The sequence below is a fragment of the Cucurbita pepo genome, chromosome 3 (assembly GCF_057944985.1).
Source record: "Cucurbita pepo subsp. pepo isolate OVF chromosome 3, ASM5794498v1, whole genome shotgun sequence".
NCBI classification, from domain to species: Eukaryota; Viridiplantae; Streptophyta; class Magnoliopsida; order Cucurbitales; family Cucurbitaceae; genus Cucurbita; species Cucurbita pepo.
The window spans coordinates 15415465-15442146 of NC_141800.1; the positions used below are offsets into that span (position 1 = coordinate 15415465).

Consider the following 26682-nt stretch of genomic DNA (forward strand, 5'->3'; position numbering starts at 1 on the left):
GTGAGTAGATGAGCTATGCTTAAATTGATTGATTGAGTTTTGTTAAATCGACAAGTGAGTAGACGAGCTATGCTTAAATTGATTGATTGATTGAGTTGTGTTGGATCGTCAAGTGACTAGATGAGCTATGCTTAAATTGATTGATTGATTGAGTTGTGTTAGATCGACAAGTGAGTAGATGAGCTATGCTTAAATTGATTGATTGAGTTGTGTTAGATCGACAAGTGAGTAGATGAGCTATGCTTAAATTGATTGATTGAGTTTTGTTAGATCGACAAGTGACTAGATGAGCTATGCTTAAATTGATTGATTGAGTTGTGTTAGATCGACAAGTGAGTAGATGAGCTATGCTTAAATTGATTGATTGAGTTGTGTTAGATCGACAAGTGAGTAGACGAGCTATGCTTAAATTGATTGATTGATTGTGTTGTGTTGGATCGTCAAGTGAGTAGATGAGCTATGCTTAAATTGATTGATTGAGTTGTGTTAGATGACAGATGAGCTATACTTAAATTGAAAAATATGCATTGATTGATGTCATATTGGTTGGAATATGATAGCACACCGACTAATTGTTCTAGGTTTCTTGGTTTAAACTATGCAGTAGAACAATTACCTTCATCTCTAACAATCTTTTCGATTTGAACTACTATACTTTTCATCTAGGTGGTCAAAAAAGTTCATAATGTTAGGATCGTTTAACAATGCACACACTCGAGCTAGATGAACACAAATAATAAGAGATAGAAAATTCAAAGAGGAATATTGAAAATTTTATTGATGACTTCAGGTATACATCAAAAGAATACGAAAAGTACATTTTGAAAGCACTATCTAATGGGATATATATATATATATATATATGATTTCGGTTTACTAGGCATCAGGCTCCATATCCCAACACCTAATATAAGTGAAGGCAACCACCTCACTCTCCGTGATGCCTAGTGGTCTCAACATTCTTCTACATCCCCTACGACGTAGCGATGTTACTTAATTGGAGTACACATCTTATCATAAGACAGAACGTCTCCAAATTTATACTAGTCATGTCATAAAATTGACCTAAAAACTAAAGGTAAGTAATTACAATGTCTATGTCAAACCTTCCCACCTCCCCACCTTCGTAGTCTTTATCACTCATTTCATACACCATCAAAACATGACACGTGAGACATTATCCATAACAAATAAGAAGTAAGTACAAGCAACAAAATAGAATCATTCTACTAAAAATCTTGGTGGATTTCTAATCGTTCCAATCAAATTAGGTTTCTAGTCCACGATCTACGTAAAGCTAGTTGGGATTTTGAGGACTCGATCGAATATCAAATAATTATAAGAACAAACCAAGATCTATGCATTTCCTATCAAGAACCAGACGAGAATTATGAAATTTGACCCAAATCTATGAACACCCATCGAAAAGTCGACCAAGTACTATGCAATCTAATTGAGAAATATGATTTACTCGGTCGATTTTCATGAACTTAAGTCAATGGTCGGATCAATGAAATAAAAGATGGTGTAAAAAAACTTGGTTTATCAAGCAATTAATTTGTTAGGTGAAAAGTGGGTGAATAATTGAAGTTTTTTTCTACGTTATTGAATTATGGGCATAGAAATAATCTTATCCTATGCTTATATCATAATCATTGGCAAGGGTTAAAAAAATTTCCACTCTTCTACGCTCTAACACCAATCTCTCACACATTCCCGTCATCCTGACAACTTGTGACTTTGTGTGGTTGATGAGGGGAACAAAACATTTCTTATAAGGGTTAAAACCTCTCCCTAGCCAACGCATTTCAAAATTATGAGACTGACGACGATACGTAACAGGCCAAAATGGACAATATCTATTAGTAGTCGGTTTGAACGGTTACAAATATTTGCCCACAACGACCATGCCACCACTGACACTTCAGCCGCCACACTCTTCATCGTCAAGTTCCATCTGGGGTAGCTCAAGACCTTTACTTGGGAGTACCATGAGACTATCTTACATTAAGCTTATAGTTTGTAGTTCATCGTCAAAACATCTTTGGCCTCGTTATAAAACAGGCTAGGGTTAGTCCTACCTAAGGTATATATTGGATAATGACTTACATAACAGATCCCGAGATGGATAATATCATTCAAAACGTCCATTTTGCATAAGAAAAAAAAAAAAAAAAACACTCCTCTCACCTTCACTTCTTTTCAATTCATAATCTTTGTCTCTTTCTTTAACAAATCATCATTTCTTTTGGCACTTTGATCCAGACTCTTTTTCATTCATTCATAATCTTTACTCTCCCAAACTAACCCCTAATTCGTAAACTCTGAACCCTTTTTAAACGCTCCTAACTCACTCATAATCCCACGTTTTTGAAGTTCTTAAAGCTATGACAACTTTTTCTCTCAATCTCGTCCTTTTCTTCTCTTTCCCGTTCATTTCTTGTAAGCATTTCTTAGCGGACGCAGAAGTTTCCAACAAAATTGGAATCAACTATGGCCAACTTGGGAGCAACCTTCCACCTCCAAAGGTTGCCATTGAAATGATCAAATCCATGAAAGCCGGCAAAGTGAAGCTCTATGATGCTAACCATGAAATCTTGAGCCTTTTGTCAGGGACAAAGATTCAAGTTTCAATTATGATACCCAATAATGAAATTTCAGACATTGCCAACAACCAGACAAGAGCTGACCAATGGGTTCTAAACAACGTTGTCCCTTTTTATCCTGGTACCATGATTCGCTTTATTCTTGTCGGTAATGAAGTTTTGAGCTATGATTCTTATGGGGATCGTCTAGTTTGGAATGACCTTGTGCCGGCCATGAGAAGGGTTTGGCGATCCCTTGTAGCTTTTAACTTGCAGATCATTAGAGTTGGAACTCCGGTGGCTATGGACGTTTTGGAGACCACGTTTCCGCCGTCTAGAGGGATGTTTCGTTCGGATATTCGGTGGACCGTGGTGGCTCCGATGTTGGAGTTCTTGGATGAGTCCAGGTTAGTTATGTTGGTAGGTTACGGTAGATTTAATTTTAAAACACGATCTTTTAATGCTTAAGATTCTACTTGAAAAATTAAAATTTAAAAAATATCTTAATGAAATAGTACATAAGATTTTGTGCTATAATACCATGTCGAGAAATGTACATTTAAGTCATGAAGATTTTCTTTATTAGCTAATCAGGAATCACGGCTAGAGACAGAGATTATATTCATCCTCATCCCGACCCCCGTATGTAAAACTATGTTATAATATTGAAAATTTTCTATCCCAACCTGTATCAACCGAGTCTACAGCTAGCAGATATTGTCTTTTTGGGCTTTGCTTTTTGAACTTCCCCTCAAGGTTTTTAAAATACGTATGTTAGGGGAGGTATCCACACCCTTACAAAGAATGCTTTGTTCCCCTCTCGAACTGATGTGAGATCTCACAATCCACCCCTTTCGGGGCCCTGAGTCCTCGATGACACTCGTTCCCCTCTCCAATCAATATCATTCCCCTCTCCTATCGATGTGAGATCTCACAATCCACCCTCCTTTAGGGCCCAACGTCCTTACTGGCACACCATCCGATATCCACCCCCTTCGAGGCCCATCGTCTTCGTTGGCATACCGTCTTCGTTGGCACACCGTCTGTGTCTACTCCCTTTGAGACTCGATGTCCTCGTTGACACTCATTCTCCTCTCCAATCAATATGAGATCTCACACATTTAAGTTTTTAAAAATGATGTTCTAACATTATATTATAATTTTATATTTGTAACAGGTCTTCCTTGTTCATCAATGCGTATCCATATTTTCCATGGTCAGCAAACCCCATGGATATCAACTTAGATTTTGCCCTTTTCAATGGAAACCTTGAACAGATCGACAGGGGAAGTGGGCTTGTTTATACTAATCTTTTGGACGAAATGCTTGATTCTTTCATCTTTGCAATGGCCAAACTTGGCTACACAAATATTCGCCTCGTCATATCGGAGACCGGGTGGCCGACCGCCGGAGATATCGAACAACCCGGTACTAAAACTACCACTAAACTCAAAAGCTTAAAATTATTAATTTCAACATATTCAATCATTTATTCGTATTGTTTACCCTAGGCGCCAATCTCCTCAACGCGGCGACCTATAATCGAAATCTAGTAAAGAGGGTAATGACGAAGCCGACGATAGGAACACCGGCGAGACCGGGGGTGGTGATACCAACGTTCATATTTTCTTTGTTCGACGAGAACCAAAAGCCAGGGCCGGGGACGGAGCGACATTGGGGGCTGTTGAGGTTCGACGGGAGTCCAAATTACCAAATCGACTTGACGGGAAAGAAACCATCGGTTGATTATGATCCTCTACCGGTGGTGGAGAACAATGTGCCGTTTCGGGGGAGGCTGTGGTGCGTGGTGGCGAGAGGGGTGGATCCGATGGAGCTGCAGGCAGCGATAACGGAGGTGTGCGGCGGAGGAGACGGGAGTTGTGAGGCGCTGTGGCCGGGGAGGGAGTGCTATGAGCCGGTATCGGTTTATTGGCATGCAAGCTATGCTTTTAGTTCATATTGGTCGAAGTTTAGGAGCCAAGGAGCAAGCTGCCATTTCAATGGACTTGCTCAAGAGACAACAATGGATCCGAGTGAGCTCAATTCTCTTCGATGAAAATCGTTAATATTTTGAATATAAAATATTAAATATGTTTAAAAAACAATTTTTTAACTTTCGAAATTTTATTAACGTCCTTAAACTTACCATTTTTTTTCTTGGTAATATGATTAAATTGGACTAATTTCATAATTTTCTTGGCAGGTAATGGTTCGTGTAGGTTCCCGAGTGTGACTTTCTAAAGGGGACTATTTTTCCTTTTTCTTTTCGTTGTTGCTCGAACTCATCCTACTTATATATGGATTCGTTTCTCCACTCTCTTAATATTGATATGACTTGTTTGAAGGTTTAAGAACGGTTCACGTATGCATGCCCACCTAGAGCGACCGACGTTTCTAAAAAAAAAAAAAGTTTAAAAAGAAGTTTCCACCGTTCTTTTTCATGGTGCGATTAGATATTAGAATGAGATAAACAGAGTTAGGAACAGATACCACATTCGAATGAGAGCATAAAAACTCTATAGTAAAGCAGAAAGGATTTGTGTTAGTTTGTAAAGATAGTTTTAACTCTTAGAAGGAAAGAATAAGTAACGTGATCATATAACCATGAATGATTCGAATCGTGGCACTCATAATCATCCATTCATAACACTAAATCCACTTATTGTCCTTAAAAAAAGATCCACTTTGAAGGTGCAACCTCAATAAAGTTAGGGTTTATGAGTGGTGATTGGGTAGTGTCATTGGACTTGACTTTCATGATGAATATCACTAATTTCTTTTTTAGCAAGTCATCATTCATTTGAGCAATACCATCCTCATGATATCAAACCTTTGGTGCTCGTGTAAATGTGATATGTAAAGGTCCGTTTTAGTCTATTACGTATTGCCATCAGTTTCATGATTTTAAAACGCGTTTATTAGAGAGAGGTTTCTACACCCTTAAAATGAATGTTTTGTTCCTCTCTCCAACTGATGTGGGATCTGGTATTTGAATATAATATCATTTGTAATAGCCTAAACCCATCACATGTAGATATTGTTTGCTTTACCCATTATGTATCGTCGTCAGTCTCATGGTTTTAAAACACGTTTACTAGGGAGAAATTTTCACACTCTCATAAGGAATGCTTCATTCCCCTTTCCAATCGATGTGGGACCTCACAACCCAATTCCCATGATTCGAACTAGAATTTAGAATCTAAATTTGACACTGGATGACTTCAACATTCTCTCGTATCCTCTGTGATATGACCACATTATCTTCTTGTCTTGAACAAAGTGTCTTTAGGAGTAAAGATTATCCTCATAGACCAACACAGGTTCTTTCAGTATGTTTTGTCTTCACTCATATGTCTCATAAAAAATTCTTTAGGAAGTCACCCGACGTACAATGTCGAAAATGCAATGGAGCGAGTTGACGTCAAAGTTTAATAGTTCATACGTCATATATATATATAGCATGTAATAAATGGTAAATTATCTTTAATTATTAAAATATAATTTGAACATCATTACTTCAACGTGGATTATTAATTAGAAAAGAATATGGCCGACATGTCGAGATGGAAGATGATGGTTTAGTCACTCTAAGATAGTGCTTTTTCACCCATTTTTAAGTTTTTATTTTTATTTTGTATCACAAATTTTATATTTTTTAATTCCTAAAAAATGTAATGGTCCAAGCTTACCGCTAGTAGCAGTTGTCCTCTTTAGGCTTTTCCTCAACCTTTTAAAATGCGTCTGTTCGGGGAAGGTTTCCACACCCTATAAAGGGTGTTTTGTTCTCCTCCCCAACGAATGAAACAACGAAACTCTAATCTCTTAATTAAAAATATATATCTTAAACAGTCGAGTCAAACTCGACGCTGAAAGAAAGCCAAAAGATACCTGCTCAAACAACAAAACTTTGATCCCTTGACTGAGTATATACCTTAAACAATTGAGGTAAGCTTCACGCTCGTAGAAAATAGAGAGTTTTTCTCGGCATGCTCGTTGACTTGTCTACCTCCAAAATTCTCATCAATAATGTCATTTTCTTGATCCAATTAAAAGCATCCATAATGATAGTTTCCACTACTTAAAGTTGGCTTTTCCTCTTCCTTTCTACAATTCATATAAATTTAGTGTAGAAAACACAAGAAGTAACTAAGAACACCAAAGACATGGAAGGAAGCTCAAGCCATTCAAGCCTCAACCTCGTCCTCGGCCTTCTATATCTATTGATTTTTACTAACGTCGTCGTTGTCGTCGCAGTCGATAGCTTGATAAGCCCGTGCAATGGTTCGATAGCGGAGTGCTATAAAAAAGTTGAGACGTTGATGGAGTCAGAGATAAGTCGGAGGTTTCTCGGACGACATAAGGATTTAACCTATGAATTTTTGGATAAAAACAAAGCACCTTGTGCTAATGGTAGAGGTAAACCTTACCGTGGAAAGTGTCAGCCTCGTGAAGCTAATCCTTATGACAGAGAATGCAGCGGAACGTATAATCGATGTAAATAGTCTTAAGTCTTAGCCTTAGCTCACAAACTCACTTATTTTTCATGTTTCATTGATTTGAATCATGAACTTAGGTCATGGGTTTGATGAAAGATAGTTTTCTTTTTCTTCATTTAAAATATTGTATTGAAAATAAAAACAAAGAATTGAATCTATGATTTTCTAGAGGAAGTAGTAATGATTTGGATTACTTATTTATGTTCGGGTTGAACTTTACAAATAATCTTCGTTTTTATTTTTATTTTTATTTTCCTGTGTTTGGATATTTTAGTTTGAGTCGAGTTGAGGTGTTTTTGCACCTTCTTGGTTTTCTATCGAGCTTTGATATTACGTGTTTTTGTTGGTTGAATTTTTGAAGGTTTTCATTTCTTGTTTGGTGAAGAATTTTCTAATTTGGTTAGAAAAATGTATGGAAAACTTAACGTTTAATATGATAAAATTAAACGTGTAGGCTTTCGAGTAACATCAATTTTACTCAATTTTTATACACCATAGGTTTAGCCTATGAGTTTCTCGAATATCGTAACCTAAATTCTCTCTCAGTCATCAATCATAATCATATTGAAGTTAGGACTGACATCGATTCTAAACTTATTGAAGCTAAAAGAGTTTTACAGTTTAGTTAACCCATCGGTGTTCATAATAAGGTTTTCATTATCGAGTAACATATCACCAAACCTCTTTAAGCCTATCATAATCATTGACAAATGACTTGATTGTCCTCCGTTTATTAACTTTATCTAAGTCATTGAACAATAAAACTTTAAATTCCTAAATTATATGTATTGAATCACAATATCAATAAAAAAGAAGTAAATGTGGCCGCGACAAAGAAGTGGACAACGACAGAGGATATATTCTCTATCTCTATCTTCACTAACGAGAATTCTCCCCCACTCCCCCTTTTTTTTTTCCTATCTAAATGGTCTTCTTATTATTTGTAATGGCCCAAGTGGCCCATTACGTATTATACACCGGCTGATGTCTAGCCCAAGTGGCACGTTGCTATATTTACTAGCACTCCGTATCTGGCTCTGATACCATTTGTAACAACTCAAGCCTACCACTAACAGATATTGTCCTCTTTGAACTTTCATTTTCGGGCTTCCCTTCAAGGTTTTAAAATGCATCTACTATCGTGTCTGACTCTGATATCATTTGTAACCGCCCAAGCCTACCGCTATAAGATATTGTTCTGTTTGGGCTTTCATTTTCGAGCTTCCCTTCAAGGATTTAAAACGCATCTACTAAGGAGAGGTTTCCACACCCTTATAACAATTACTTGGTTCCCCTCTCCAACCGAGGTGAGATCTCACAATATTATATTCCACCTTGAAAGTATGAAACTTGGATAAATTACTTCTTTCTCTTTTCTCCCTTTATTTTCACATCTCGTAGTATTTAAGATTTAGTTTTCACCTAAACTTTTTCCCTTTTTTAAAACGTATCTCAAAACATTCGAATTTTTATAAACATTTCAAAACTATATCTCTGAAGTAGAAATCGGTTAGAACTTTAACTAGATCGATAAAATTTACGGACTGTTAAGGATATTTAGTAATAAATTATAGTTTACCATATATATTATATTTGATATTTTATTATAAGGCAAATATCTAATATTTGCCTTATTACCATTGATATCTTTCCATTTATTGTTATTTCCATTTATTATTATTTCCATATGCTTGTAATTTATTTGATTATAAATAAGATAACTTTCACACCATTTAGGTATGGTGGATTAATCAAACATTCACACGGACAATATCAATAATAATCATATTTTATTTAAGCATAAGAGTAGATTTTCATCCCTTCTCCCAACTCATGATACCATTGGACAAGTTCACGAGTATTATTTAAACATAAAACGCCATTTGATACCTCATAGCAACCCCCTAAAGGTCACAAAGCCTAAACAGCCACAGAACTCAAAAGTGCTTCTTGATTACTTTCCATTTTCACAAGGTGAGCTCCAAGATCTTTTGCGACATCAACACAAAGTTGCATGACGCTGCGTTCATATGAATTTGGAATTAATTTGTCATGTTTTCTCTCATATTCTAAAGTCCAATGAACCACACTTTTCTCCTTTCCCTTTGGAATGCCTTGCATGGTAATTTTGAAGCTCTTATGATCCTTCAAAATATCTCCCTCTAACACTTTGAAAGTCACCAAATTATTCTCCTCGTCAATCGCTTCGATCAACTCCTTTGAAACGCATGTTTTCCCATCTACAAATTTGATTCAAATCAATTAAACGACATGTTTGGAAGAAATTTTGAAAGGATTAAAATCACTTTGAATCGAAATTGAAAGTAAACCATGAACAAAGTTCCATAGAAGAACAGATCCGACTTTGCCCCATTCGCCTTCGAGTAGTTTGCAGCTTTGTAACTTGTTTGGACTGGCATTGCACATGTGGTAAGGTCTTGCATGAAACGTTTGGTGAAGCTTTGAAGCTGGAGAGTTGATTTCTACCTCAGCCTCTAACTTTTCAAGGCAACCCATAATTGATGTTGTACAAAGTTTCTATCTTGAATGAATTGCAAAGCATGTCTCTTCTTTCCCTATTTAAAGAAAGAGTTTGCTCTCACGTGTCGTATTATTATTGGGTGTGGGTTTTAGATTTTTGTTGGCTCGTTGGATTAATTTTTTTAAAAATTATGAACATGTTAACTTCAAGAATCTATTAGACTTTTTTTTAAGAATTTATGATGTGACCTAAAGTTTAGTAGAAAGTAGCTAGTGAATTCGGAGTGAGCTAACATAGAAGAAGAAGAAGGAATTAAACTTATGACAATCGAGTGAAGGAGAAGTATATGAATGAGCTAAGACTAGATTTGAATCAGAGCGATTTTAAAGATAAAATGACTAAGAAAAGCTTAAAAGAATTGAAAGTCAATATCTATACTAACCAGATACACATTAAACATACTGAAAAGAAGTGAAACATACTTAAAACTCTAAAGTTAAACATACTAAAAAGACCCATGTTGATTTGTGGGAATAATTCACTCTTAGGAGCAAAAGTAAGGAACGTGACCATGTCACAGAGAATGCAGAAAAAATGTAAGAGCCGCCAGGTATCAAATCTGAATTCTGAATATTTGTTTCTAAAAGAAGTGAAGGAACAAAGGAAGATTAACGTACAATTTTCTTTTATTTTACTTCATTTTTTCTGTATCAAAATAAAGAAAGTGTGACATCCCATATCGGTTGGTGAGGAGAACAAAACATTCGTTATAAGGGCGTGAAGCACCTTCCTAGCAGACGCGTTTTAAAAATATTGAAGAAAGTCTGAAATAAAAAGCTCAAATAAGAAAATATTTACTAGCGGTGAATTTGTACTCTTACGAATCTTGTTATGTCGTGGGAAAAGTTGGAAGGATAGAAAAGAAAAAGTATAGAATAGTTTGAGTGGGTATGGTTGAGAGGATAATGCAATGCATCCAGCTAAATCTCCATTGAGTTTCAACATCAATCTTCATCATCTTCCTACACATACTTTCTATTCTCTTTTCTTGCCCTTATCTTCTTTTTTTAACCCTTTTCACGTTCTTATCTCATGTTCTTATGATGTATTTACTATGTCATTGAGCCTTCGGTTGGACGGAGGATATTAAAATTGAACCGGAGACAAGAATGATGATAGTTCTCATCCCTGTCTCGTAGACATCTATAAATGCATCATGTATTAAAATTGATGTTATGTGATTTTTCTTCTTTTTATGAAACTTTTGCCGTCCTTATGACGTTAAAAGTCTTTAGCGTGGAGTTAGTGCATATGAAAATGTATGATTAATATACAGTGAGATCCCACATCGGTTGGGGAGGAGAACGAAGCATTATTTATAAGGGTGTGGAAATTTCTCTCTACGAGAGGCGTTTTAAAAACTTTGAGGAGAAGCTCAAAAGGGAAAGTACAAAGAGGACAATATCTACTAGTAATGAGCTTGGACTGTTACAAATGTCATCGAGGAGGTTGAACCCCAAAGAGGGTGGATACGAGGCGGTGTGCAAGCATGGACACTGGTTCCCGAAGGGGGTAGATTGAGGGGTCTCACATCGATTGGAGAAGGGAACGAGTGCTAGCGAAGACACTGGGCCCTTACGTTGGAGGGTGAATTGTTTAAACATTATTTACAAGAGTGTGAAAACCTCTCCCTAACGTATGCATTTTAAAAACCTTGATAAGAACTTGGTGGGTTCGATGTGTACAAAAATGGTGAATACAGAACTATACGTACGAACATTTTAAGCATATGAAAAGAACTAAAATCCAAAGCCTAATATACATTTTAAGCATATGAAAAGAACTCTTTAGATCTCATTAGGAATGAATTTTAGATCTTACCAGTAATGAACATTTGTTGAGCAATGAGGCATATAGATCCGATCAAGCTTAAATTATTTTACACAAGATTATTTTATAGGACACAAGCATTTAGAAACTTTGGAATATATTTCTTCCACTTATTACAACACATAGAACAGGACCCAAACATAACACACATACATATGCCTTATTTAAATGAAATTATACATAGATAACTGGCAAATTATTTATACGTATAGTACCATAGAACTTAGTGCAGCAATGGCTAGGGTTCTTCACTGCCTTCCATAAGGTGAGCATCAATGTCTTTAGACACATCAACACAAAACTGAAGCATAGAATGTGAATCAGGGATCTCATCATGCAGCTTTTCATATTCTAAAACCCAATGAATCACACTTCCCTTCTCCTTTGGAATGCATTGGATATTAAACTTGAAGCTCTTGTATTTCTCCGTAAGGTCTCCCTCGATCACGGTGAAAGTGATCGAGTTGTTCTCTTCGTCGACTGCTTCGATTCTCTCCTTTGTCACTCTAGCCTTCCCATCTGCAAGTTTTCGTCTAAAAATATTATCTTTTTAAGCATTTGATAAGTCATTCTAAATAAATCCTTAAAATAAAATGGTTGAAAAAATTAAAAAAGATGATAAACCATGAAAATATCTCCAGCAGATGATTGAGCCAACTTTGCCCCATTCGCCTTCAAGCAGGTCGATACCGTGCACTTTGTCGGTAGAGACATTGGAGATATGGTGAGTTCTTTTGTGAAATATTTCATGGAACTTTGAAGCTGAAGCTCTTATATGTACATCAGTTTCAAGCTTTCCAAAGCGACCCATGGTGTTTTGATTTAAGTCAAGAAAGATAAGGCAATGCCTAACATGTCTCTTCTTGGACTCATTTATAGAGAGGGCTTTACTCTCACATGTGGGATTTCACAATTGTGTCTACTTATGTCATCTTGAATTAAATCAAATAATGTTTTTAATTATTTCAACCTCCAATAACTCTATAAATTTGGTAAGTTTTGACCATTGATCGATTGAAATACTCTCAAAATACACTTTATACTAAAATACACAAGAAAAAATTATATATCATTGGTCAACAACGTACTTATAATATGACACATAACTATTTCTAACAGTTTATTAACCTTTCAATACATGACTGTCACATTCTATGGTTTCACTATGAGGCCGACGATAATACGTAACGAGCCAAAGTGGATAATATCTGTTAGCAGTAAACTTGAGCTATAATAAATGGTATAAGAGCCAAACACCGGGCGGTGTGCCAGCGAGGACGTTGGGCTCCCAGCGGGGTGGATTGTGAAATCCCACATCGGTTGTGTAACGGCCCAAGTAAAGGTTTCCACACCCTTATAAAAGACGTTTTGTTCTCCTCCCCAACCAACGTGGGATATCATAAGTTGGAGAGGGGAACGAAGCATTTCTTGCAAGGGTGTAAAAGCCTCTCTCTAACAAACGTGTATTAAAATTATGAGGCTGACACTGATAAATAATGAACTTAAGCGGACAACGTCTGCTAGCGGTGGACTTAGGCTGTTACAGATACCATTTAAGTTGTATTGATTGAATTTTTTTGAGTCATCAAAATACCATTATTTAAAAATACATCCTTCATAATTCATCATTTACAAATACGGTAACGACTATTTAGAAATAATTTAAAATATTATCGATCACATAATTCACAATGACACAATTAAATAGTATTATATGATAACAATTATTTTTCCTCTACTTTAATTAGAATTGTAAAATTCAAAGGGGGATAGAAATGTAAGTTCACACTCATTTTGATTTTTTTTTTGTTTTCAATTTCATATGATTCATTATATGAAAAATCCAAGATTATTAGCTTAACTAGATTGAACCATACGTGGTTGATATACAAGAAATCCATGTTCAAATAATAATCTAAGTCATATAGTATATGAATAAGATTGGATGTCTCTTGATAACAATATTAATATGAATAAGATTGGATGTCTCTTGATAACAATATTAATATGACATATTTTGTAATTATTATAAATGATTTGATCTAAATAGTTCAGTTTGATATCTTATACAATGAGTTTGAGGTTGAACTACAATATTTTTAATCTCCCTTAATAAATGTGTTGATTGAAAAAATTAATAGCTACAAACTCTTGGTTGTGAGTGTTTTTCATGAATGAGAATAATTTTTGGTCGAGGAGTGATTTAATTTATGTTGATCATAAATAAATTGTTCATTAGACACAGATCCAACCTACAAAATCAACATGTCTAAAGAACAAGATCATATGTAACGACCTGCTTTTCGTGGACTCGAATCACGGATCGTTACTCAAGGATGTAGAAATAAGAAAAAGTGCCTAAAATTTAAAACCTTTGAATATGTGCATGCAATTTGAAATTTAATTAAAATAGTAATGAAAATTTTGTTTTTACAAAGAGAAGAGAAAAGACTACTAAGATACAACACCGTTCCGTCAAACTATTTAAAAGACATGAAAGATCGGATTTAAAGGTAAGTACAAAGAAACTCCAGACTCAAATGTGATGGGATTCTCTATAGCCAACAGCCCTGTGTGCCTCCGCCTCAACCACTACATAAATCTCCACTTGAAATGAAAGTTGGAGCAGTAGGGATAGTATATAAAATATACTCAGTAAGCAGCTTGCTGGTAGTTCATATTTCGTTATCAAGTTTTATTAATCTTGTTCATAGGTTCGGTATCTTATTCTCCTATTGGGATTCGTTCTCCCGTATAGGCTTCTTCCTAGGCTACACCCTAAGACTTTTCATTCTACTTTCTCTTGGTTCATGGTCCTATCTGGACCTCCAACCCTCGAAATATTCTTAGGTTATCTAGGTCTCCTGGTTAGTCGTTTCTGCTAGTCTCTCATCATCGTCATCATATCTTAAAGACCTTGAGGTGCAACCTCGGTATAGATCTCATAGGGTTCATGCATGTTAAGGCTCGACCAACTCTAAGGTGCAACTTTGGACCCCTACCGCTCGTGATAGGTTCACCAAAAGGAAGCTAACTAGCAAACTTCCTAATAATCCCCACAGGGCACAAATCATAAAACATCTAGTGCCAGTTCTATGGTTATCCGGACCTTGACAATCGAGTCAGGCTTTCAATAAGGGGCTAGTTGGCGAACCCCTACCATTCCTGTATAACCGCATAAATCACATGCATGAACAATAATCGTGACCAACTCTAAAGGTACAACTGTGGACCTCTGCTGCTCGTGACAGACTCACTACAGGAAGCTAACTAGCAAATTTCACAGTACTCACCACAGGGTACAATCATAAATCATAAATCATAAGCCACTTATATGGTTATCCGAACCCTTGACAGTCGAGTTAGGTTTACGATGAGGGGCTAGTTGGCGAACCCCTACCATCCCCGTATAACTGCATAAATCATGAACATGTGACATAGAGACATAGCATAGCGATCTAAACATAGATACCTAGTCATGAATCTCAATTTATAAGATACTTCGTACGCATTTCGGTAACATACATAATTCCATTCAACATATGTCATCTCAACTCATTTTATGCTCAAACATGTATAATCAGGTTCCCATAACATGCTTACATTATATTAAAGGCATACCATCAATCATAGTCATATCATAACTCAAGAGTTCATTTCTTGATAAATGTGCATCAAAACGTTTAGCATGCCCATGCATATCCCACACCAATTCATTTCGGGCTCAAATTTCTAAGACATGCTTCTCATATCCTACTTTCCTGCATACTATGAGCATAGCTAAAATCGAAGGTTCCGAGGTGTCACTTACTTAGAAAGCGTGACACTTTTTGTTTGAGTTTACATCCTCAAACAAATTCCAAAATTGCTAAACTCTTCAATTGGGTCCTACATTCGTAAAAATGATGGAAGTAGATGAAAACGACGCCAAAATCAGAGTTAAAAGGGAGAATTTACGCAAAAGGAGCAAAAACCCCTCAGCCCAGTTAGACCGAATCGCCGCAGACCGGGTTGGCCGCCACGAGTCAGGCGCGCTCGGGTTGGACCGCAGAGAGCACGCACGATGGGCCTCGCAAGCTGCGCGCAATGCGCCGCGTAGGCCGCGCAGGTTTTTCTCCCCCAATTTCGTTTTGGACGCCTACAACCATCCTTAAACCTCGTAGATCTACTCAAGATGAAGTCATAGATGGTCATCTTCTACACATTTGAGAGTTCTTGAAAAGAAACGCATACAAAACCCTTACCCAAAGTGATGCCTCGATTCTCAGCCTCCTTCCGCCCCTTTCGACCCCTTTTGTCTCCATTGACCTTGAACTTCAAGCCTTAGCATTAAGAATCCTCTTAACTTTTCTCCTAATTGATCAGTGGACGCTTGTGGGTCTCAAACGTGAAGTCTCTAACCGATGTGGGCTTGCAACGAGTTCTTCTACCCTTGAATGGCCTCGAAAATGGGCAACTCGAGCTGTCTTTCGTGCGGTCGTCAGCGGTGGCAGGGTACGGTCGCACTTGCCACACGCTTCCTCCTTTATTTTAGTTTATTTATTTGTTTTATTGCTATTACCGAGCGGGTATTACATCATCATACCAGACCGTTATGTATCACCGTTAGTCTCAAAGTTTTTAAAAAACATCTGTTATAGAGAGGTTTCCACACTCTTATAAGGAATGCTTCGTTCCCCTCTCCAACCGATGTGAGATCTCACAATCCACCCCTTTAAAATCCCAACATTTTCGCTGACGCACCTCCCGGTATCTAACTATGATACCATTTATAACATTTCAACCCTACAGCTAAGAGATATTGTCCGCTTTGGTCCGTTACGTATCGCCGTTACCCTCACGATTTTTAAAATGCGTCTATTAGAGAGAGGTTTCTATGCCCTTATAAGAAGCGTTTCATTTTCCTCTCCAACCGATGTAGGATCTCACAAGACATCTCTAGATGTATCACGTATTAAAATTGATATTTGTGATATTTAATATTTTTGTATGATCATATATGTGATTTTTCCTTTTTTTCTTTTTTTTTTTTTGACACTTTTGCTGTCCTTACGACATTAAAGTCTTTAGTATGGAGTTAGTGTGTATCCAAATATACAACTAATGCACAAAAGTATTTAGAAACTTGGAGTATATTTCTCCCACTTATTACAACACATAGAACCAAACATAGCACACATACATATGCCTTATTTAAATGAAATCATGCATAGATAATTGGCAAATTATTATACGTATAGTACCATAGAACTTAGTGCAGCAATATGGCTAGGGTTCTTCACTGCCTTCAATAAGGTGAGCATCAATATCTTTAGACATATCAACACAAAACTGAAGCATAGAATGTGAATCAGGGATCTCATCATGCAGCTTTTCATATTCTAAAACCCAATGAATCACACTTCCCTTCTCCTTTGGAATGCATTGGATACTTAACTTGAAACTCTTGTATTTCTCCCTAAGGTCTCCCTCGATCACGGCGAAAGCGATCGCATTGTTCTCTTCGTCGACTGCTTCGATTCTCTCCTTTGCTACTCTAGCTTTCCCTTCTGCAAGTTTCCGTGTAAAAATGTTGTTATTACGAGCATTTGAAAAAGTCATTCTAAACAAACCCTTAAAAAGAAAAGGTTGAAAAAAGTTTAAAAAATGATAAACCGTGAAAATATCTCCAGCAGATGATGGAGCCAACTTCGCCCCATTCGCCTTCGAGTAGGTCGACGCCGTGCACTTTGTCGGTAGAGACATTGGAGATATGGTGGGTTCTTTTGTGAAATATTTCATGGAACTTTGAAGTTGAAGTTCTGATATGTACATCAGTTTCAAGCTTTCCAAAGCGACCCATGATGTTTTGATTTAAGCTAAGAAAGATCAGGCAATGCCAAACATGTCTCTTCTTGGACTCATTTATAGAGAGGGCTTTACTCTCACACGTGGGATTTCACAATTCTGTCCACTTATGTCATCTTGAATTAAATCAAATAATGTTTTTAATTATTTCAACCTCCAATAACTCTATCAATTTCGTAAGTTTTGACCATTGATTGATTGAAATACTCTCAAAATACACTTTATACTAAAATACTTCAATCACAAGAAAAAATTATATATCATACGTCAACAACTTACTTATAATATGACACAACTATTTCTAACAGTTTATTAACCTTTCAATACATGACTGTCACATTCTATGATTTCATTACGAGGCGGACAATAATACGTAACGAGCTAAAGTGGATAATATCTGTTAGCAGTAGACTTGAGCTATAATAAATGGTATAAGAGCCAGACACCGAGCGGTGTGCCAGTGAGGACGCTGGACTCCTAGTGGGGTGGATTGTGAAATCCCACATCGGCTGTGTAACGACCCAGGTAAAGGTTTCCACACCCTTATAAAAGACGTTTTGTTTTCCTCCCCAACCAACGTGGGATATCACAGGTTGGAGAGGGGAACGAAGCATTTCTTGCAAGGGTGTAAAAGCCTCTCCCTAACAAATGTATATTAAAATTATGAGGTTGACACCGATAAATAATAAACTTAAGCTGACTATATCTGCTAGCGGTGGACTTAGGCTATTACAGGTACCATTTAAGTTGTATTGATTGAATTTTTTTGAGTCATCAAAATACCATTATTTAAAAATAGTTTGAATCACATCATTCATAATTCATCATTTACAAATATGGTAACGATTATTTAGAAATAATTTAAAATATTATCGATCACATAATTCACAATGACACAATTAATATAAATAGTATTATATGATAACAATTATTTTTCCTCCACTTTAATTACAATTGGAAAATTCAAAAAATTCAAGATTATTAGCGTAATCAGCTTGAACAAGATGGGGTTGATATATAGAAAATTCATGTTCAAATAATGATCTAAGTCATATAGTATATGAATAAGATTGGATGTCTTATCTTGATATGATCTATTTTGTAATTGTTATAAATGATTTGATCTAAATCGTTTATGTGAAGTATCTTTTAAAAGCTGAACTACAAAATATTTAATCTCACTTATAAATTTGTTAATGGAAAAGATTAATGGTTACAAACTCTTGCTTGGGAGGGTTTGTCATTTGAATTTGATTTGCATGAATGAGAAGAATTTTTGCAGTCTAACTCATATATTTGCAATTTTGAAACCTTGACCATCGAGTGAGATAAGAACATATTCCACGACATAGAATTCACATGAATAATGGACTCTTTTTTTCATTTAAAATATTGTATTACAGGTAATGTAACGACTCTAGATTTCTACCTAACCTAAAGTCGTTATTGTATACATAAAGTTTTAAATGATTAAAAATATTGTCATGGACTTACCTGTTGAAAAATATTTTTAAAATGACATAACCAAATATTAAATAAAATAAATAAATATTAAAAAGTAAAAACACCCTATTCTAACCTCGTGATTTTTCTTCTTTTTATAACTCTGGTGAGTTTCTTACCACTCATGTGTACAAAAATATATTACTAACTTACAAAAGTAGTATTTACCCAATGAGATCAAGGAATTACGAAATTGGTATGAACTTAGTGAGTTCGATTGGTACAAAAGTGGAGAATATAGAACTATACGTACACGCTGATATACATTTTAAGCATATGGAAAGACTTGAAATCTAAATCCAAAACTATGATTTTAGATCTCACTAGGAATAAACCCTTGATTCATATTTGAATGTGTTTGTTATTTGGGTCACTTACCCGGTATTTGTAGTATTGAATCTTAATGGTTGATGATAGTTGTTGTGGTGCCTTAAGTCATATAGATTGGGTCTAGCAATAAATTTAGAGACCTAAAAATGGCATTTACCCAAGATAATTTTATAGAACACACAAGTATTTAGAAACTTGGAAGATATGTCTCCCACTTAGTACAACACATAGAACAGGACCCAAACATAACACACATACATATGCCTTATGTAAATGAAATCATGCATAGATAATTGGCAAATTAGCATAGTAAAAGCCAAATTATTTATACGTAAAGTACCCCATAACTGAGTGCAGCAATATGGCTAGGCTTCTTCACTGCCTTCCATAAGGTGAGCATCAATGTCTTTAGCGATATCAACACAAAAGTGAAGCATAGTATGTGAATCAGGAATGTCATCATGCAGCTTTTCATATTCTAAAACCCAATGAATCACACTTCCCTTCTCCTTTGGAATGAATTGCATCTTAAACTTGAAACTCTTGTATTTCTCCATAAGGTCTCCCTCGATCACAGTGAAAGTGATTGAATGGTTCTCTTTGTCGACTGCTTCGATTCTCTCCTTTGCTATCCTAGCCTTCCCATCTGCAAGTTTCCATGTAAAAATGTTGTCATTACGAGAATTTGAAAAGTCATTCTAGACAAACCCTTCAAAAAAAAAGGTCAAAAAAGTTTAAAAATTGATAAACCCTGAAAATATAAAAATTGATAAACCCTGAAAATATCTCCAGCAGATGATGGAGCCAACTTCACCCCATTCGCCTTCGAGTAGGTCGACGCCGTGCACTTTGTTGGTAGAGACATTGGAGATATGATGAGTTCTTTCGAGATATATTTCATGGAACTTTGAAGCTGAAGCTCTGAGATGTACATCAATTTCAAGCTTTCCAAAGCGACCCATGGTGTTTTGATTTAAGCCAAGAAAGATAAGGCAATGCCAAACATGTCTTTTCTTGGACTCATTTATAGAGAGGGCTTTAGGTTTCTGCACCTATGTCATTATGACTTAAATCAAATAATGTTTTGAATGATTTCAACCTACTAAATAGGTTAGATTGTCACTTAGAATATCTCTATAAATTTTGGTAAATTTTGACCTTCTATTGAAGCATACTAAAACGAACAATGCAAACAATCGAAATAGAATGAAATATTCTTAAAATACATTTTGTACTAAAATACTTTAATTACCATGTTAGTCCACTTTTGAATAAAACTTACAAATGATAGTTATTTAAAGGGAAAAAAAAAAACACTAACCGTTCTTCTCTCAGAAATTCTTCACCATTAATAAGTTGTGCAAAAAAACAATATCATATGTCAACAATGCACTTATAATATGACACGTAATTATCTCTAACAGTTTATTAACCTTTCAATGCATGGCTGTCACATCCCATGATTGCATTGTAAGGTCGATAGCGGTATGTAGCGGGTCAAAATGGATAATATCTGTTAGCGGTAGACTTGAGTTGTTATAAATAGTATTAGAGCTAGACATTAGGCGGTATGCCGGTGAGGATGTTAGGTTCCCAACGGGGTGGATGGTTAGATCTCACATAAGTTAGAGAGGGGAACAAAACATTTCTTGTAAGAGGGTAAAAATCTCTCATAATAGATGCGTATTAAAATCATGAGGCTAACGACTATACATAATTTATTTAAGTAGACAACATCTGTTAGCGGTAGACTTGAACTATTACAGGTACAATTTAAATTGTATTGATTAAATTTTTTGAGTGATCAAAATACCCTTATTTAAAAATAGTTTGAATCACATAATTCATAATTCATAATTTACAAATATGCCAACAATTATTTAAAAATAATTTAAAATATTATCGATCAAATAATTCACAATGACACAATTAGGTAGTATTATATGAACAATTATTTTGCCTCTACTTTAATTAGAATTGGAAAATTCAAAGGAGATAGAAATGTAAGGTCACACTCATTTGGATTATTATTATTTTTCTTTCAATTTAATATGATCCATTCTACGAAAAATTCAAGATTATTAACGTAATTAGCTGGAACAATATATAGTTTAGTAATAATCTAAGTCATATGGTATATGAATAAGATTGGATGTGATATCTTGATAACTATGATCTATTTAGTGATGGTTACAAATGATTTGATCTAAATCGTTCATGTGGGGTATCTTATACAATGAATTTGAAAAAAAAAGGCTGAACTACAAAATATTTAATCTCTCTTTATAAATTTGTTGATCGAAAAAATTAATAGTTCCAAAGGTTTTTCATGAATGAGAATAATTTTTGGAGTCCATTCCTATATCTACAATTTTGGAAACTTAACCAACTAGGGAGGTGAGAATATATTTCACGACATAGAATTCACCTGAACAATGGGGAACCCTTTCATTGGTCCGAACAAGATCATCATACCAAAAATCTATCTGCCTTGTATACATGTAACATCCCAAGCCCACAACTAACAATGTTGTCTGCTTTGGACCGTTACGTATCACCGTTAGTCTCACGGTTTTTAAAAAAATGTTTGTTATAGAGAGGTTTCCACACTCTTATAAGGAACGCTTCGTTCCCCCCTTCAATTGATGTGAGATCTTAGAATCCACCCCTCTTAGGGTCCCAACGTCCTCGTTGCTACACTGCTCGGTATCTAGCTCTAATATCATTTGTAACATTCCAAGCCCACAACTAACAAATATTGTCCGTTTTGGCCCATGACGTATAGCCTTTAGACTCACAATTTTTAAAATACGTGTATTAGGGAGAGATTTTCATTCTTATAAAGAACATTTCGTTTTCCTATCCAACCGATGTGGAATTTCACCATACACCTCTAGATGTATCATGTATTAAAATTGATATTTTCTACTTGTGCTATCATCATACACGTGTTTTTTTTTTTTTTTTTACACTTTTGCTGTCCTTACGACATTAAAGTCTTTAGTATGGAGTTAGTGTGTATGAAAATATACAACTAATGTACTAAAGTATTTAGAAACTTTGGAATATATTTCTCCCACTTATTACAACACATAGAACAGGACCTAAACATAACACATACATATGCCTTATTTAAATGAAATCATGCATAGATAATTGGCAAATTATTTATACATATAGTACCATAGAACAGTACCCAATGAATCACACTTCCCTTCTCCTTTGGAATGCATTGGATATTAAACTTGAAACTCTTGTATTTCTCTGTAAGGTCTCCTTCGATCACAGTGAAAGTGATCGAATTGTTCTCTTTGTCGACTGCTTCGATTCTCTCCTTTGTTATTCTAGCCTTCTCATCTGCAAATTTCTGTGTAAAAATGTTGTTATTACGAGTATTTGAAAAATCTAAATAAACCCTTAAAAGAAAACGGTCGAAAAAGTTCAAAAAATGATGAACCGTGAAAATATCTCCAGCAGATGATGGAGCCAACTTCGCCCCATTCGCCTTCGAGTAGGTCGACTCCATGCACTTTGTCGGTAGAGACATTGGAGATGTGGTGGGTTCTTTTGTGAAATATTTCATGGAACTCTGAAGCTGAAGCTCTGATATGTACATCAGTTTCAAGCTTTCCAAAGCGACCCACCGTGTTTTGATTTAAGCCAAGAAAGATAAGGCAATGCCAAACATGTCTCTTCTTGGACTCATTTATAGAGAGGGCTTTACACTTATTTCATTACGTCATTGGGAATAAAATCAAATAATGTTTTTAATTATTTCAACCTACAATAACTTTTTTTGAATAATTGTCCTTAAAATAACCCAATATAGTTAGTTTTGACCTTCAATCCAAACCCATAGAAACATTTTCTTAGAAATGCTTCACGATTAATAAGTCTGCAAAAACTATATCATATGTCAACAATATACTTATAATATGACACATAATTATATCTAACCATGCATGACTGTCACATTCTATGATTTCATGATATGAGGTTAACAACGATATGTAACGGGTCAAAGCAGATAATATTTGTTAGCGGTAGGCTTGAGTTGTTATAAATAATGTAAGAGGTAGACACTAAGCGGTGTGCCAGCGAAGATGCTAGGCTCCAAAGGAGGTGGATTGTGAGATCCCACCTCAATTGTAGAGGAGAACGAACGATTTCTGGTAAAAGTGTAAAAACCTCTCCCCTAACATTTGCGCATTAAAATCGTGAGACTGGCGGCCATACATAATGGATTTAAGCGGACAATATGGCTTAGCGATGGACTTAAGCGGTAATACGCACCATTTAAATTGTATTGATCCCATTTTTGGGTCATCAAAATACCCTATCTAAAAATAGTTTGAATCACATAATTCATAATTAGTTTTGAAAATCAAATATGCTAACGATTATTTAGAAATAATTTAAAATATTATTGATCACATAATTCAAAATGACATAATTAAATAGTATTATATGATAACAATTATTGAATTGGAAAATTCAAAGTGGATAGAAACGTAAGATCACACTCTTAATGGAATCCATAACTATAAATGAGGCTAGGACAAGACCCTAAACAAAGAACCCTAAAATATCTTATACCTAAAAACCATAACATTCATATGGGTCTCTTTGAAAAGGTGGAAACCGATGTAGAAATTCGAGCTTCATCTTTAAAGTGTAAGGAAATAATTCACGAGAGGCCTCATCATATCTCTAATGTCTCCACCGACATAATACACGGGGTCGACCTACATGAAGGCAAATGGGGCAAAGTTGACTCGATTCTCTACTGGAAATATCTTCACGATTTATCATTTATTTAGGTTAAACGTTAAATATTATTCTCAAAGTACTCTTAACTTTTTTTATAATCGTTTTAAAACTCGAACCACGTGCAAATGGGAAGACTAAAGCATTAAAGGAGACAGTGGAAGAAGTTGATGAAGAGAACAATTGCATCACTTTCACTATAACGACCCAAGCTCACTGCTAGCAGATATTGTCCTCTTTGGACTTTCCCTTTTAGACTTCCCTTCAAGACTTTAAAACACATTTGCTACGGGATGATTTCCACACCCTTATAAATGATGGTTTGTTCTCTCCCAACTAATATAGGACATACAGACCAGACCTTTTGGAGCAGTACAAGAGTTTCAAGTTTAAATTCAATTTATTCCAAAGGAAAAGGAAGCGTGGTTCACTCGGGTGTTATTATATGAATATTTTGGCTTTTACTGTATGCTTTGCATATTCTCTATTTAGCGCGCCATAAGCGAGGTGGCCCATAATCTACTGGTCTCAAAATTGGAATCTGGCTATGATATTATGTTATAATCAGGAAACTTCGACAATGGTATGATATTGTCGATAATTTTTCATAGCTTTAGTTTTGGTTTCTCAAAAACGGCTCATACCAGTGGAGATAATATTATTTACTTATAAAATATAATGTATATCATACTCTACGTCGAACAGTATTAAAAAATTCAACCATGTAAATGTTTAAATATGAATGTTTTGATTTACGTTGTAAAGCGTTGTAATTAATTATTTAATTTTTAATAATAATTTTGATTATTTTATTTTTAATTTAATATTATGAATGGTACGAAATATACAAATTTATTAGTCTAATTTTGAACGATATGTAGTTGATATACATGAAAATCATGTTCAAGTAATAACAATATGTCAGATAATATATGAATAATATTGGATGTCTTATCTTGATATGACATACTTTGTAATTCTTATAAATGATTTGATCTAAATCGTTCATGTGAGTCATCTTATATAATAAGTTTGTAAGAAGATTGAACTACAAAATATTTAATTTCACTCCATAAATTTGTTAATCGAAAAGATTAATGGTGGCAAATTCTTGCTTGTGAGGGTTTGTCATTTGATTGGCATGAATGAGAATAATTTTTGCAATTGATTCATATATGCAATTTTGAAAACTTGACCACCGAGAGAGCTGAGAACATATTTCACGACATAGAATTCATACGAATAATAGCCTCTCTCTCTCTCTTTTCATTTAGAATATTGTATTACAGGAAACGATTTCTACTTAACCTAAAGTCGTTACTGTATACATAACATAATCATTTTGTGTGGAAATAATCATTTGAAACTTTATCATAAAATATTGCCATGAATTTACGTGTTCCAAAGCATTTTTAAAATGACAACCAAATATTAAATAAAATAAATAAACATTAAAAAGTAAAAACACCCCATTCAAACCTACGCGATTTTTCTTCTTTTTATGACTCTTATGAGTTTCTTACCTTTGAAAATATATTACTAACATACAAAAGTAGTATTTACCCAACGAAATCAAGGAATTACGAAAGTGTTAGAACTTAGTGGGTTCAATGGATACAAAAATGAATAGAACTATACATACAAAGTGATATACATTTTAAGCATATGAAAATTACTTAAATCCAAATCCAAAACCATGATTTTAGATCTCACTATAAATATAGTGAATGCTTAATTCATATTTGAATGTGTTTGCAGTTCTCAACTCTGCTGTTTGGGTCACAGGATATTTATAATATTGAATCTTAATGGTTAATGATATTAATGGTTAATGGTAGTTGTTGTGGTGCCATGAGGCATATAAATAGGGTCTAGCTATAATGTAATGCCTAAAAATGGCATTTTCCCAAGATAATTTTATAGAACACACAAGTAGAAACTTGGAAGATATCTCTCCCACTTATTACAACACATAGAACAAGACCCAAACATAACACACATGCATATGCCTTATTTAAATGAAATTATACACACATAATTGGCAAATTATTTATACGTATAGTACCATAGAACTTAGTGCAGCAACATGGCTAGGGTTCTTCACTGCCTTCCATAAGGTGAGCATCAATGTCTTTAGCGATATCAACACAAAGTTGAAGCATAGTATGTGAATCAGGAATGTCATCATGTAGCTTTTCATATTCTAATACCCAATGAACCACACTTCCCTTCTTCTTTGGAATGCATTGCATCTTAAACTTGAAACTCTTGTATTTCTCGGAAAGGTCTCCCTCGATCATGGTGAAAGTGATCGAATTGTTCTCTTTGTCGACTGCTTCGATTATCTCCTTTGTCGCTCTAGCCTTCCCATCTGCAAGTTTTCGTGTAAAAATATTATCGTTTTAAGCACTTGAAAAGTCATTTTAAATAAACCTTTAAAATAAAATGATCGAAAAAGTTTAAAAAATGATGAATCGTGAAAATATCTCCAGCAGACGATGGAGCCGACTTTGCCCCATTCGCCTTCGAGTAGGTCGACTCCGTGCACTTTGTCGGTAGAGACATTGGAGATATGGTGGGTTCTTTTGTGAAATATTTCATGGAACTTTTAAAACTGAAGCTGAAGCTCTTATATGTACCTCAGTTTCAAGCTTTCCAAAGCGACCCATGGTGCTTTGATTTTGGATTATGAGTGATTAGAAGGAGATCTAAGCCGAGGAAGCTAAGGCACTGCCCAAACATGACTCTTCTTGGACTCATTTACAGGGAGGGTTTACTCTTG

The 26682-nt window shown here is 35.2% G+C and overlaps 5 protein-coding genes and 1 pseudogene across 6 annotated transcripts; 1 reads left to right on the top strand and 5 right to left on the bottom strand.

The window, feature by feature from the left end:
- Positions 1-2302: 2302 nt before the first annotated feature.
- Positions 2303-4929, top strand: LOC111791410 (putative glucan endo-1,3-beta-glucosidase A6). Its single transcript, XM_023672734.2, has 4 exons — positions 2303-2992; positions 3763-4013; positions 4097-4618; positions 4789-4929. The coding sequence occupies exons 1-4, from the start codon at positions 2388-2390 to the stop codon at positions 4824-4826; spliced, it is 1416 nt and encodes a 471-aa protein (XP_023528502.2). The 5' UTR covers positions 2303-2387; the 3' UTR covers positions 4827-4929.
- A 3921-nt stretch (positions 4930-8850) lies between these two features.
- On the bottom strand, positions 8851-9646 carry LOC111790080 (MLP-like protein 43). The gene is made up of 2 exons (XM_087122691.1): positions 9412-9646; positions 8851-9321 (listed from the first exon to the last, which is right to left on the bottom strand). Exons 1-2 carry the CDS (start codon positions 9596-9598, stop codon positions 9002-9004), a joined length of 507 nt encoding a protein of 168 aa, XP_086978817.1. The 5' UTR covers positions 9599-9646; the 3' UTR covers positions 8851-9001.
- Positions 9647-11475: 1829 nt separating this feature from the next.
- Positions 11476-12301, bottom strand: LOC111789735 (MLP-like protein 43). Its single transcript, XM_023670407.2, has 2 exons — positions 12078-12301; positions 11476-11972 (listed from the first exon to the last, which is right to left on the bottom strand). The coding sequence occupies exons 1-2, from the start codon at positions 12262-12264 to the stop codon at positions 11692-11694; spliced, it is 468 nt and encodes a 155-aa protein (XP_023526175.2). The 5' UTR covers positions 12265-12301; the 3' UTR covers positions 11476-11691.
- A 4266-nt stretch (positions 12302-16567) lies between these two features.
- Positions 16568-17340, bottom strand: LOC111789736 (MLP-like protein 43). Its single transcript, XM_023670408.2, has 2 exons — positions 17109-17340; positions 16568-17002 (listed from the first exon to the last, which is right to left on the bottom strand). The coding sequence occupies exons 1-2, from the start codon at positions 17293-17295 to the stop codon at positions 16722-16724; spliced, it is 468 nt and encodes a 155-aa protein (XP_023526176.2). The 5' UTR covers positions 17296-17340; the 3' UTR covers positions 16568-16721.
- A 1934-nt stretch (positions 17341-19274) lies between these two features.
- LOC111790281 (MLP-like protein 43) lies at positions 19275-20119 on the bottom strand. The gene is made up of 2 exons (XM_087122736.1): positions 19909-20119; positions 19275-19779 (listed from the first exon to the last, which is right to left on the bottom strand). The coding sequence occupies exons 1-2, from the start codon at positions 20093-20095 to the stop codon at positions 19499-19501; spliced, it is 468 nt and encodes a 155-aa protein (XP_086978862.1). The 5' UTR covers positions 20096-20119; the 3' UTR covers positions 19275-19498.
- Positions 20120-22192: 2073 nt separating this feature from the next.
- LOC147793295 (MLP-like protein 34) lies at positions 22193-26584 on the bottom strand (annotated as a pseudogene). The gene is made up of 5 exons (XR_015420291.1): positions 26377-26584; positions 25992-26272; positions 22974-23037; positions 22591-22858; positions 22193-22490 (listed from the first exon to the last, which is right to left on the bottom strand). The product of XR_015420291.1 is annotated as an MLP-like protein 34 (transcript).
- Between the last annotated feature and the right edge of the window lie 98 nt (positions 26585-26682).